The 15,069-nt window shown below is 36.7% G+C and overlaps 1 protein-coding gene across 4 annotated transcripts; it reads right to left on the reverse strand.

Moving 5' to 3' along the window:
- Nucleotides 1–862: 862 nt before the first annotated feature.
- osbpl7 (oxysterol binding protein-like 7) lies at nt 863–14,002 on the reverse strand. 4 transcript variants are annotated; one of them, XM_079851906.1, is made up of 23 exons: nt 13,754–13,977; nt 10,845–11,068; nt 10,397–10,540; nt 10,255–10,308; nt 10,051–10,164; nt 9,375–9,530; nt 9,051–9,159; nt 8,848–8,966; nt 8,679–8,765; nt 8,346–8,369; nt 7,468–7,618; nt 7,249–7,379; nt 6,311–6,403; nt 5,910–6,075; nt 4,116–4,402; nt 3,411–3,548; nt 3,262–3,325; nt 3,088–3,166; nt 2,853–2,997; nt 2,605–2,755; nt 2,142–2,268; nt 1,520–1,642; nt 863–1,442 (listed from the first exon to the last, which is right to left on the reverse strand). In XM_079851906.1, exons 2-23 carry the CDS (start codon nt 10,974–10,976, stop codon nt 1,334–1,336), a joined length of 2,703 nt encoding a protein of 900 aa, XP_079708032.1. In that variant the 5' UTR covers nt 10,977–11,068; nt 13,754–13,977; the 3' UTR covers nt 863–1,333. The 4 variants fall into 4 exon arrangements, with proteins under 4 accessions (XP_079708032.1, XP_079708034.1, XP_079708033.1 ...); XM_079851908.1 differs by lacking the exon at nt 6,311–6,403 and having other exon boundaries at nt 13,754–14,002; XM_079851907.1 differs by lacking the exon at nt 8,346–8,369 and having other exon boundaries at nt 13,754–13,974.
- Nucleotides 14,003–15,069: the final 1,067 nt, after the last annotated feature.

A 15,069-nucleotide genomic window follows, 5' to 3' on the forward strand; every position in this document is an offset into this window, starting at 1 on the left:
GTTATTAAAAATGGCTACAAGAGATGATTTAACTGACAAATTTGTACTTTAAAGTGCAATTAAAGTGTTTCTATGTTAATTTAAAAGATGTGTAATTAATGCTCATGTTTGGTTTCTTTTTATACACTGAAATGCACTGAAACGTTTGTTACTGTTGATGTGAACTGAAAATACTGAACAAATTGCCTGTTGCTGTCATATTAGCAATCACTCCATGTTTTTGGCTGACCCCTGGTGGACATTATGCTCCACATATTTTTGAGAGTGTCAATGGCAAGTCTTTTAAGGAACCTTTTTTTAGGTTACGTTTCCTCTGGCACCATCCTTGTCTGCGGAGTTAAAAGCAACAATTTATAATAATATTACTAATAATAAAAGTGGTGCTCTGTAGTAAGTTTCCTCAGCCAAGCAGACTGAGCCTCCGACACAGCTGTTAATATACTGTATAATAAATGATGTTTTTGATTAATTCTAAATGTAATAAAAGACTCAACTATACTAAATTCATTTTCTTCTATTCTTTAATATTGTACATTTTATTGCGGTTTTAAATAGCTATGATAGTCATTACTTGAAAGTGTATTAATTGCATATTTGTACATTGATTTTCTTTATCCAGGCCTATACAAAATGGTTGTTTCTGATGTTACATTTCAAACTGTGAGTTTAATTCATACTTAAATGCCAATAAATATAATATCATTGACTAAAATTAGAAACTTACATTTGGTTACAAAAAAAGGAGAGGAAAAAAAAAAAAAGTGCCGAGGACAGATTTCAGGAATCGCCTTCAGGACAAGTCAATGAGGGCCTAAATTAGAGTTAATCCATTTACTGCCAAATCCTGCTCAGGTTGAGCCGTGGCTTTGCAAGAGAAATATATCTGCCATATTATAATATTCTGTGAATATTACATATGATCAAATAATCCATTTTCTTTATCCAGACTCTTGCTGTATCCACTGGCACATAAGTATTTGAACTGAAAGGTAATTTAACATTGTCCATAGAAACGTGCGTGTGCAATTGTTAAAACTAAACATAACTCCAGAACTCGCATACATTCTCAATTACTTTTTGGCTTATATTTTATCCAAACTGTCCACATAGTTTCAGCGTCCTCAACCATCAAATAAATAGAAGTGTTCAAAATGTATCCCTCCTGTTGCCGTTTGCTAAAAGCATCATCCTTGCTCAGTGGATTCGGTTTAGTACGAAAACCCTCAGCTATTCATCTTTGCTCCAAAAAATGTCCCATAGTCTCTTAAAAACTGTGCAAACTGGATTTATCACAGGGATTTATTGTCCACGGTGTTGCTGCACTCTACGTTCTTCACCATAAATCCAGGTTTTTAACATTGGCAAATCCAGGATTCTCCCTGATCTTCCAATATGTTCCATTGTACAGCCAAACGTCCCTTCCCACGTCATCCAAAGATTTCCTGTAATATGGGGGGGACATTGAAACATTCCAGCTCTAATTCCGAATAAATCAGTTTGGGAGTTGATGCTAACTAACCTGAAGAAGCGAGGGATGTGCTCCTCTCCTCTCTTGGCCAGAATTTTCCTCCTTTCTCTTTGCTTTTCCTCCACCTCATCCTTCTTTTTATCAGTCTCCTGTACTTTCCCCTCCTCAAGAAGCCTAACAACACAGAGCACACTTAAAACAGATGACCTAAAAAACTTACTATATTTTGTATATCGAAACAGACGATCCAATTATTCGGGATTCGTAAATAATTTCTTATCATCAGGCTCCAAAGACTATGGCTGCATCCGAAATTGCATACTCTCGAGTAATTACTTATTTTGAATAATAAATTACTTCACAACAGCTAAAAAAACAATGTTCTATATGGTATGAATGGGTGTCGTATCTGGATGTACTACATTCATCATGTTGTCATTATCATGTGACCTACAACAAATCCTGTCCCGTGGCCTCATGGGATAGTAAAGTGTCCATCGTATGCACACTTCAGAATCTCGCCGAAAGTACTTTTTGCCTACTCTTTTATGAGTACTGTGAATTCGGACATACTTCTGTCACATGCTGTTTTTCGCCTACTATATAGTAGGGAAGTCTGTGATTTCAGTTGCAGCTTGCGTCTATTTATCATTGTCTATTATATGGGTCTCACCTTTGGTCAGGGCGCAAGCGTGTATCTGTAGGGGGCAGCAGGGGCTTAAGGTCAGTGGTCAGCTCATTCATCTCCATTGCAAAGCTGGAGAAGCCATAGTAAATCAGGTAGTTCTTGGGCTGTGGATCTGTAAGGAAGCAGAGACATCACTGACAACATCTGACAACACAAATGTACATCTCTGATTTACTTGTTCGGTCTGACAGAACAGCCAAGAAATCAGAAGTGACCCCTTTTACGTTCCTAGTGAACAATGTCAACTTGAGTTAATGTAGAATGTTGACCGATATCCAAATAGGTATTTAGCATTTCTTATAGCAAAAGCATTCGTCTGGATGATTTCCATTGGATAAAATAAAATTTGTTTCATTTAGAAATGCCTCACATTACAAAAGCAAATTGGTTTGCAAGCAGCAGCTCCTGTATTAAAAAAAACAAATGGAGGAAATACAGCAATACTCACTTGGCTTCCAGATGCACTGTGGATTGGGCAGGGTGTCACAGAAAATCCCCTCATGCCAAAATCCACCAAAACGATGGACGACATTACCAGCCTCGTCAAGAACTTGACCCTGCACTTCGTTTTTGGAACCATCTGAACCCCAGTAACGTGACTGGGAGGGGGAAAAAAACATTTTCTGCATTTGTACAAAGACTTCACCTATATGTACTCAAAATGAATCAAATTTAAACAATCAAAACTGAACACACCTTGACAAATGTGATCTTACAGGTGCAGACCGAACTTTTCAGGTTGCGAATGACGACTTCGCCATAGTGTTCAAGGTATCGCTGCTGACTGAGGACATTGTGGATGCACGTAACCACTTTGTTCCATTCATAGTGGTCCCCATATCTAAAGTACAGTATATCAAAGACCAATCAGAATTCCTCTAAAACATTATAATTAAAAAGCCATCGACACCAAAGTCAAGCAGATACTTGCTTTTTTAGAGTCACATTCACCATCCCTGTTGGCATGATCTCCAAAGATTTGCCCCAAAACTTGTTCTTCCATCTCTGGTCTGCTCTCAGCATGCGAGATTAAAAAAAGAAGAAGAATGAGATTCAAATTTAAACATACAGTACGTCATGACATCACACAGGCCGTAAAACATACCCTGCCAGAAGTTGAAATTTTCTGATTCTGCATGGCATGCAGATATGGGTGGATGATGGGAAACCTAAATGCAAACACAAAACCACAGAGTAAACAACTGCTTGATGGCAAACATATCTGATGTATGATCAGAAGTGACAATCATTTACCTGCTCACTAATGTAGCGGAAGCCTCTGTCCTCTCTGATACACTCAAACGTCTCTCCCAGGACTGGATTAAATGGTTTGTAACGGTTGCGAAACTGAGCCGTGGCATAGCCAGATATGGCAAAAGCAGCAATATAAACCTTTACGGAGACAAAACAGAAATTTCTACTATTTATAAAGAAATACACCACGTTTGGGGTTGGTACAATTTTTTTTTTTGTGAGACATTAATACTTTTATTAAGAAAAGATGTATTAAAATTGGCCAAAAGTGACAATAAAACATTTACAAAAGATTTAAATTTGAAATAAATGCTTTTCTTTTGAATCCTGAAGAAAATAACAATCACAGCGGCAGTTTTCAACCGTGATAATCATACAGATTTTTCTTGAGCACCAAATCAGCATATTAGAATGATTTCTGAAGGATTGTGTGACACTGAAGACTGGAGTAATGATGCTGAAAATTCAACTTTGCCAATAGAACAATAGAAAGCAGTTATTTTAAATTGCAATAATATTCACAATATTACTGTTTTTACAGTATTATTTTTTTAATGCAGCCGTGGTGAATCTAAAAGACTTCTTTCAAAACCCCAAAAAGTAATAAGTAAAAGAAATTGGTCATTAAATAATTTAGTAAATCATTCCCTTTGTGATTGTTTGAATTACAGTATGCAGTTTTGCAAAAGCTTGTGTAATTATTACCATCCTCTGGTAGGGGTCATCGGTATGATTGGCAGAGTCCAGTAGGTCACAGTATTCCAGCTCCTCACAGAGTCTCTGCAGCAGGCACACAGGTTCATTCAGAGCTGCTGGCATGGAGACACGGGACAGATCCTTCCCTATGTTGTTGTAGAGGATAGTCATCAAACCGACGTGGCTGTTGTCAGGGCAGACCGCAGGCAGACTAGTACGGCGTCCGGTGTTCTTGATGATGTTCGATTTTGGTGGCGCCCTTGAAAGGCTGGCGCGGTACTTGCGAGTAGCCATTGCTGTTGAGATAATGAGAAAAGGCAAAATTTGTAACACAAACAATGTGATAGATTATACCAAATGTACACAGTACCATTTAAAATGTTTGGGGTTGGTACTATTTTTTTAAGTTTTTGAAAGTAGTCTATTATGCTCACCAAGGCTGCATTTTTTTGATAAATTATTAAATTAATTTAGAATTATCATTACAGTTTATAACAGTATTTAAGGCGAGACACGGCAGGCAAAAACATTGGGTATTTTTCACAGGTCAATTTTGAGATTTTGGGATATTTGTCTTCAATAACATATCTTCTTTTAGACTTGTGGTGAAAAAAAGTCTGAAATACTCATTTAGGTCTTTATTTTACTACACTTTGTCTGTTTGCATCTGTAGAATTCTCATAAATTCAACAAAAGTTGGCGTTCTTAATCAACATGCTGCTCCGCGATCGCTGCCGGCACCCTGTCATCACATATACTGTTGGAAAGCTCTCTCTCCTGTACAATGTTAATATAGTCATTTCCTTTTTTATCAGCAACCAATCATGAAAGTACAATGGGGCATTTACCTCTAAAAGCGAAATCTCATTGGCTGATATAAATCTAAATAAAGCCCGTTTTCTCAAAATGACTTTTCTCTCATACTCCAAGTCTGAAATGTCCACTTCAGTAGCACCTATATACACCAAACTTTCCAGTCTTGTACCTAGTTATATTATGACATTAAGACATTTACAGAGGGATTTGTAATTATCCTAGCCTGATTTATATAACATTTTATTCCAAAAAACATGACGAAGGCTATTGACAGTATATTCTGATTTACAGGATAACAAAAGTAGATATCCATAAATCCCTCGGTAATTTTTTTCTCATCTAATATGTGAACACAATGAAAATTTTTTTTTGAACCTGGCTTTATCCAATACTCCGATTGAACAAATTAGAGCATATTTAATTAGATAATGCCTAATTTGCATATTTAAACATTAAATTACAGAAAACTTGTAATACATTTTTTTTCTCATCTTAATGTTGGTAATCAACTGGGAAAGTTTCATGGCGATGTCTGCTAGTAAAAATGTTACCCTATTCACCTGTAGTGTCTCTAAAGTGTTTTTAAAATAAAATGTATTGCTGTGATGGCAAAGCTGAATTCTCAGCAGGCATTACTCGTTTAATATGACAACTTATGCTAAAGAAACATTTCTTTTTATTATCAACGTTGAAAACAGTTGTGCTTAATGTTTTTGTGGAAACTGCGATACTTTTTTCAGGATTCTTTGATTAATAAAAAAAATCTAAATATCAGCCTTTATTTGAAAGAGAAATCTTTTGTAACATAATAAATTTCTTTACTGTCACTTTTGATTTCGATTTAATGCATTTTTGCTAAATAAAAGTATTCATTTCTTTAATAAAAATGATCTTACCAAACCCAAACTTTTGAATGGTAGTGTATACGGACACCTAAACACCACACTCATACGTGCTTACTGAACATTTAAATTTGTTTTCACTAACCATGAGCCTCATCAGGCTCGGAATTACTGGATCCGTCACTCAGGCCGGACTCGTCTGATATCTCAGAAGAGCTCGCACACATAAGCTCATCACATGCGTCAAAATACTCCGCCACTGAGTCAGTCACCGAGGGCGCACGGGGAGACGAACTACGGCCTGAGCCAGACTGAGTGAAAGAGATAGACATGTAGGTAGTTAGAAACTGTGAGCTTGATTGCATCATACTGCTAATAAAAATATGAGAGGACAAAAGAGTCTGTTTGGCATGTGAAGTAGGTGAAACCCATCAACCTGTAAACAGAAGAAAGAAGCAGAGGGTGGAGGGGTGGAGGGGTGGAGGGGGGAGGGAGAGACAAAAATAGGGAACAGGACGGGTAGGTTCTGGGTAGAATGTGACACACCTTTCTTTGTAGCACAGTACGGAAGGACTCATCTGTGGAGTTGGAGGACACTGAGAGTTTGTGGATTTTGGTATGACGGGAGTTAACATCTAACTAAAGATACACACACACACACACACACACACACACATCTATGCAGTAAAACATAACATATAATGCACTGGAAAAAAACTATTAAACCAGTGGTTCTCAACCGTTTTATCCCACCATTGTACAATATTCAAAGGCCCAATGATTTCTCCAGTTCTTTGTGATTTACTAGATTAAGATTTACGATAAGGATATATAATACAATTAAAAAAAATTATTTACATTTCTTGGCATAACTAGAAAATGTGTATTCATAAAATACATAAAAAATGACCAAGGAATTATAAGATTGTATTAATTTATAACGGTAATCATTTTACAAATCACTAAAATTAGGATACCTCATAAATCATTTTTATTTTCTAAACCGGGGGAACCCTGATTCTTCAAAAAAGAAACATCTTGATTTTTAGTCATTTTAAAGCTTTTGTCTTATTTTAAATCATTAGGGTCATCTTGAGGTCCCCTCAGAAGTTTGCTGAGGCCACCAGTTGAGAATCACTGCATTAAAGCATTTACTAGCATTAAAAGGGGTGTTAGCAGGGGGTGCCCAAACCTGCTCCTGGAGGGCCACTCTCCAGCAGAGTTTAGCTCCAACTTGACAACTGCCTACAAGTTTCTAGTATGCCTAGTAAGACCTTGATTAGCTGGTTCTGGTGTGTTTAATTGGGTTGGAGCTGAACTCTTTAGGACTGTGGCCTTCCAGGAGCAGCATTAGACACACCTGGTATATAGCGTATAGCACATTTAATAACAAGATGAAAGCTGAAGTAAATCTATCTTTGCATGCTTTCAAGAGAAAGCACTGCACCATGGGCCTTTCACGAAGTAACATAAGTCCTTGTTACCTCAGCCAGGCTGCAGAGGTTGTTGATCTGAGCAGAGGTAGTCTGGTGAAGATCCCTGCTAGACCAGGCGTCCTGCAGGCGTTGGCGCTCCTGAGAGAGAGCCTCATGTGCAGTACGCAGAGAGGCATGGACTGAGAGGAAAAAGACATTCAGAAATACAGTCTAACACAGAAATAGGCATAAACTAGGTTTAAAATCATTAATGCGTTACTCTCATACCTCTCTGGGACATGGAGCAGATGTCTTGGTGGAGTTTCTTGCCTTCTGATGAGGTGGGGGCTGGTGGGGTCGCCTGGGTGCTGACATAATCTGGGATGGAGGGGACGGAGGTTCCCAGGTGGGAAGAACTGGTCAGTTGGCTTGATGATAACTGCATTAAAAAGGTGGAAAGAAAAGAAGTAGGAGGAGATGTTGGTATTTAAGGTTATACATCTAAGGCTGTAATCCACCAAATATGTTCAGCATGAAACATTCAGAAGCTATAGGACATTTGCAAAGACTAAACCACACTATACACTACCATTCAAAAGTTTAGTTTTAATAAATTAATACTTTTATGCAGCAAGAATGCATTCAATTGATCAAAAGTGACATTTAAAGTATAATGTTACAAAAGATTTCCACTTCAAATAAATGCTGTTCTATTCATGAAAGAATCCTGAAAAATATCTAACATGGTTTCCAGAAAAATATAAGCAGCACAACTGTTTTCAACATTGATAATAATAAGAAATGTTTCATGAGCAGCAAATCAGCATATATTAGACTGATTTCTGAAGGATCACGTGACACTGAAGACTGGAATAATGATGCTGAAAATGTAGCTTTGCCATTACAGGAATAAATTACATTTTAAAATATTCTCAAATACAAAACAGTTATTTTAAATCGTAATAATATTTCAAAATATGATTTTTTTTTTGGTCAAATAAATGCAGCCTTGGTGAGAATTAGAGATTTACCAACCCCAAATATTTTGAACGGTAGTGTACAATATGCAAAATGCAACAGGACAACATGGTGTAATGCTTTTTCTACCTGGTATAATGTGACGAATGTTACAAGGAATCTACAAGAAATGTCTTGTGCCGACTTACCGATTTAGTAATCCCACGAAATGGCTTCATGTAAAAAAGGAGTTGACTAAATTACTGGGGGTTTTAAAGCTCTAATGCTTACTACACATCACAACACAAATGCCTGGCTATTGTATTCAAAAAATAAAATACACAGATCTTTGGGATCACACTGCACATGAATATGGAATAAATTCCATAATAGTTTCCAAACATTTGTGGAAAACATTGAATAATCCCAATGGCAGGGCAATTGGGATTACAATCTTTGCTGTGGGCAAAGATTATAATTGCTCCCAAGACTTTATTAGAAATATCCTAATATAAAAGAAAATGTAAACTGAGCAGCCTCACCATTCCAAGTGCCTCAAATCGAGACAGTGTGCGAGAATGACCCCAAATCTTGCCAGACTTTTTCTTAGGCTTGTCAAGAAGAAGATTCTGTGGGTCAAACACATGTGGGAACGTTTACTCACAAGTAATTCCGGTAAAAGCGTGTCTCCAGCCGGCTCATTTTACAAACCTGCATGCTGATAATCCTCTGGAGGTCTCCGTTATTGACCGCTTGGCCCGACTCTAGAGATTGCAACTTTTGGACCAGCCGTTGCAGCTCATTCAGCTCCATTTGACAACGTGTAAGCTCTGGAAAACAGCACAAATGCTACTCACCTGTGCTTATGAATTCCTTTATTACCATTTCACTAGTATTTAAAAATACAACAGTACCTTGTGCACAGAGGTCAGGTTCCTGGGACTGTAGCCAAGCTGACACTTTCCCATTAATGGCAGGATTGACATATGGCAGATTTTCACCCACATTAGACACAGACGTGCCCTGGAATTGTGAGATTAATTTGTTACTTTCATCAGACATATAATCAATTAACTCACCGAAGCATCTATTAGTGTGCATTTATGGGTAAAACCACCATCTGGGACATGATGTCTAATCGCTAATTCTACTTGTTCTTAAATTGTGAGGACACATTCTCCTAATCCCCGGTGATTTAGAGGGCAACGTGAAGTCAATGAAGGAAACGTTTTACTCACCATGTCCTGCATGGCACTGTTTTTGTGAGATAAATGACTGCCATGGGACAGGGCCTGGAGGAAGCCATTGTGAATGTGCGCAGCTTCGTTCTTCTTATACATCCTGTGGGCACTCAGCTTGGTGACCCATATGTAATATAATTCTTGAGTCTTGACCTAGTTAGAGAAGTAAATTGTCTTCAGTTGACATTTTTGGCAGTGAATTTTTTTGGTTTATTTATTTGATGAAATACTTAGCATAATCTGTTTGTTGAAGAATGTTCCTATAACTAATTATGGAATTCCAGCTCAGAGATGTCCATAATTTATTGTCAGCTGAACCTCTTTGACCTAAAATTGTTTTGACATTTTTTGTGGATATTTCAATAATTTAACAACACATTTGCATGTTCATGGTTCTCTGATGCCAGTTAATGGTCACGTGACATGCAAATAAACAAAATATTAAGAACATTTTTAATAAGTGTTTTATTTTTATTGTTTTTTTAGTTTTTAATTGTAAATTAATTATTAGCTTTTCATCAACTCATGAACCCCCTGCAGTTCCCACCCAAACCCCAAGGTGTTCATGAACCCCAATTTGGGAACAACTGTTTGAGTAGATGACGGATGGATGAACTAAAGATAATATTAGCTTTAATTTCAAGCAATTAATGCCAGCAATACAGTGACTTACCTTAATGTGATACAGATTGTCTCCAGCATCCAGATCTATGCGTCTTGCTTTTTTGTTTACTGACATAACTGCGAGACTGACATCCAGTGAACCGTGCATTTTCCCTTTGGAGAACTGTTGAAAAAGTAAATCCCTGAATGTTTAAAGAGTCTGGATCCAAGATCTGTGGTTGTTGGTAAGGGAAACAATAATTAGCATACTTACATCATGCGGGTTTTTTGTATATCGCAGGATCCCTTTATCCAAGACAAAGTATCTCTGTAAGAAAGTATAACTTTAAAGTCATTCAAACATTCTTACCAACAACTAACTAAGGGAAAAAAAATGTGTAACATTTTTCTCATACCTTATGCCAGCCTTTAAGTGGCCACTTTCTCCTCTTCATCAAGTAGCCTTCACAGATACCTGGAGTGTTCGCTTCCTGCATGTTTTCTCCAGTGAAGTTTACATCTACTGGAAAGTCATCCATTACTTCCCAGTCTTTAATGTTCTATTAGAAACAGAGTGGAAAAGGCAATCACAGTTACGTACAACAGGGCGTTTACCCATTTAAAACGTGCTATATTTAAGCCCTATGACAAAAAATGTAACTATTGAGCTTGTTAAGATGTAAACTTGTCGGTTTGGTTTTCACACTATATAATTGGACACTTGTTAGGTGTTGAGCAACTGGTTTCAGACACCCAATGCAAGCTTTTCACCTATGTACTTGAAAGGAAAATATTAAGGTGTGTTCAAAAATCAGTTGAAGCAACCTGAGTTTAAGTGTTTATATGTCAAGCATTGGTACAAACCAGCCGTGAGTGTCGTGAGGATGCTGTGCTGCTGCTCCTGGAATGAGTGGGCTTATTCCAGCCACTAGACAACTTCTCCACACCACTCGCCTGTGAATGGCCGTGGTCCACTGAAGAAACGTGGGATTCCATTTTAAAAAATGTCTTCTTGTGCACTTATTAGTCGAGCTTGGTGTGAATATACGCTCCGCTAGAGGCTCATTGTACACTAGAGCACAATATGTCTGCAAAGCAAAGATTTTTCATTATTAACATGTTTTTTTCATTTATTGCTTAGTCAGACAAGCATGTGGTAGGGCCTAAGACTTAAGGGAAAGTTAATTGTATACTGTATTTTGCAAAAGAGTTGGGTATTAACATGGGTATTAATTTTATTAAATTTTATACTATTCAAATAATTCAATTAGGCAAATAACATGTTGTCTTTTTGATATTGTGCTTAACATTTTTTTTTTCACACACAGTATATGAAAATACATAATTGCCGTTATATTTTAGGTCTGGTTTTGTGAAGTGAATGCCGATAAATTGCCAGGGTAGAAACACAGTCATGGCAAATGTAACCAGCACTGTGACAGTAAATAAAAACAGAAGCAATATAGTGTCCAGAGAAAACTCATCTAATTCTGTTATCTAAGAGTAGGGATCTGCCTTAGCCAACACTTCCTGGGAATTTAACGTCTGCCCTTTACTAGATCACAGTAGTTCATTTTACTTATAAATAGGCTACTTTTCAAATGGCTTAGCGCACGAAACACAAGAGAGCGTACAGTAAAACAAAGCAAGGAAACAAAAACGATACACTCATTATTAGTATGGTGTAAGAAAACAGTGTATGCGTAATTACATATTGATATATTATGTAAAAAAATATTTTTTCTGGATATAAGCTGAATGGAATGTCACCAGAGGGGTGTAACAGAAACCAAACCTGTTTACTAGAATCGTATATTGTCTTGACAACTCTGACAAGCTCATACCTGCCCATTAAACTAGAATGAGGGCAAATGAGGTGTTTTGTAAACAGCTAAATTAGCAGTTTAGTAAAACTATTTGATTACATAATTGGCAATATTCATACATAAAGGCAAACGTAATTTGAACTACATATTCAATAATGAACTAACAATATCGTTGTTGATAAGACTAAAAGATTGATTTAGATTCCCCTTTTATGGAAGGCATTAGTGCAGTGACACAGGCTCATGGATAGTAACCTCACACATCTAACGGTCCCTACGGGACAGGCTTAGCGTCATTACGATAATTGGCTTTGAATATCCCTTTTTAGCAGCCTTTAGCTTGAATAGCTTTTCACCGTGAGCACGACGACAGGTCACAGTAAATATGATGTATAGCAGCAGGAAAACAGCATGACGTAGGCCTACACGGTTTGAATAATCATAAGAACATCGTAGAGATTTTATTGTAATTTATAAGAACTGAGCATGCTTTTAAAAACTGTTAAACAGATATGCAGATTTAGTCAAAATAGCCATTCCAAGTTGTCTATACCAGGATACATAAAGCACCATCAAGTGTGTTCCGAAACCAAATAGTTACCAATACAGTGTAAACATTTTAAGTGTAAATATGATTAACTCCACAAAATTTAACTTTAAGATTTCTGGGCTGAGAAGAAAACTGTATAGTATAGTATTACGCTGTTTACCAATCAACACATGAAATATATAAAATGCTTCTGATTTATACAGAAACAATGTATATGTTTTAGAGACTCTTAGGGCCAAATTTAGTTACCATTTGGTAACTAAACAATGTTGTTAAGTTTAGTGACAATATGTCACAATGTTTACATGGAACAATGATTGGTAGGCTGCTGTTTTTATTATTGCTTTATCTTGTGATCTGATTCCGATCTTGATTCAATATTGATTCATTTGGATAAATATTAGGTACAGTAGATACATGTTAATTTTTCCTCAAGAAAAAAAAAATATCTCACCTAATGCTGTAAACATACAGAGAGCACTGTCAGCTGGTATTATTATTAAAGGTTAAAAATAACTCAAATTAAATAGAATTAGTTTTTTACTAGGCTATAATAACGTTACAATATTTTAATGATATAAGTAAAAAATATAATAAATATTTATTTGTATAATATAAAAAATATAATAAATATTTAATTTATTTGTCTAGCCAACTAACGTGCTATCAAATGGCTTTCCTGGGGTAAATGTAACGTTATGTGACATATTGTTTTTTAGCTGTTTTATTGACCTCTTTCCGCGGTCAAAAAACACTTATTGATCGATATTATGTATGAGGCATAAACATTTCACTAAGTTGAACTGTATCTTTCAACACACCTATTGTTCATTCGTGTTTATTTACTATTAGTAAAGAGTAAGAGATGTTCGGTTCACGACCACGATACTGTCACGTCACATTTACAAGCGCCAAAACACTATTGTTTGAATTTCGTAATAAAATTGACAGAAAAGTAACCTGCTCTGTCTAGTATGTCGGTGTCAGTGTCCTCCAGCACCCAAACCAAACCTATATTAATTTATTTATTTTGCTGAACACAAAGTAAAATGTTTTGAAGAACGCTGTTGATGGGCCCCATTGACTTCCATAGTACAGACTTCCATCAACTGTTTGATTACCCATAATCTTCAGAATATCTTCTTTTGTGTTCAGCAGAAAAAAGAAATTCACACAGGTTTGGAATACTTGAGGGTAAATTATGACAATTTACATTTTTGGTGAACTATCTCTTTAATGCTCAAGTTAAGTTTACCATTGCACCGATAAAGGCTGTGATTTCCACACAATGAATACAAAAACTCACTTCAATATCAGACACACTTTTCTACTGTGCTACCAATCACCAGCATTTAAATCCACAAAGTTTCTTTATGTACTGTAACTCACGGTCTTACCTGAGGTTCCTGCTCTTGGCCAGCGTGTGGTATATTTCTGAGTGATTCTCTCTAAGCGTCTGAGTTTCATGCTTCCCCATTTGCTCAAACGTGCTTGACACTAACTGGCAGGACAACCGGTTCAACTACTTTCTACTAAAACACAAGAATTCAGACATTCCGTGTGCATGCCAGAGGGATGTATCACGGTCAGCTCCCTAACTATCCTCCACTGGTGACTGACCATCCAGCAAATCCACCCAAGGCTCCAGGCCAAATCATTATCCGCATTAGTCCTAAAAGCTGTCGGCATTACAGGCATGTCGGAGGAACTTTACTGACAGCCAGCCATTCAAATGCATTTAAAGCTGAAACTCTGCCATTACCTCTTTACTGAGATGGGATAATCAACAATTTACTAAATTTCAAGTGGGTAACTTAACCCCTAGTTGGTTCACGTGTATTTTATTTATAGAGCGGTTTCACAAATTCACACAATTTTTACTGAAACAGGATCAATTGTAAACCTGACCTAAAAAAAAAACACCCAACGGTGTCAAAATCTAAAGAACTGAGACAACCGTAGCGAACCCAGAGTTGTATCAAATAAAGGAATAAATTCCCTACATTAACATGAAGTGATCCAGAGATTAGCACTAATCAGGATCCATGACCATAAGCTAGTGTTTATTTTGGCACTGGCAGTACAAATGCATGTTTTTCCTGGCTTTTTAACTTCAAGAAATCAGTTCAATGCACTTTAATGTGTTTAAATTTACAGAGGCACTTAAATACTGGCGCTGCTTATTGAAATGAATGAAATAATTCATTAATTAATTTAAATAACATTATTGGGGAGACCGGGGCTAGTTGTCACACTTGTTGTTCCACTCCAGTGAATATTTCTCTGGTTTCTTTTTAAAAGTCAATTTCAGTACAGTTACATACCTTAAATTAAAGACTTGACAACAAAAATCTGTTGCATTTCCACCGTTGATGCTCATTGATTAATGTCGGCATGAAACGGAAGTTGCGATAGTCTTTTCTTACCTATTGTGACGTATATCCGAGTGAAACGGCTTCTCGGACAAGAAAGAAATATAGGGCGGGACTTGATTTGTCCACTGGGAATTGATTGGATCGTTGTCGTTTGAATGACAGGTTATCCCGTTCTGATTAAAGATTACGAGGACACATGAATAAAAAAATGATGTGCACAGATAAATAATTTAGAATATACTTAAAAATTCCATAAAAAAATTAAATAAAAAAACGTTCAGACGTTTCACACTTTTTTTGGTGGACATTTTGTGACATAATGCCAAGCTATATGGGTA

The sequence above is a fragment of the Squalius cephalus genome, assembly GCF_949319135.1.
Source record: "Squalius cephalus genome assembly, chromosome: 19".
In the NCBI taxonomy this organism is placed as follows: domain Eukaryota; kingdom Metazoa; phylum Chordata; class Actinopteri; order Cypriniformes; family Leuciscidae; genus Squalius; species Squalius cephalus.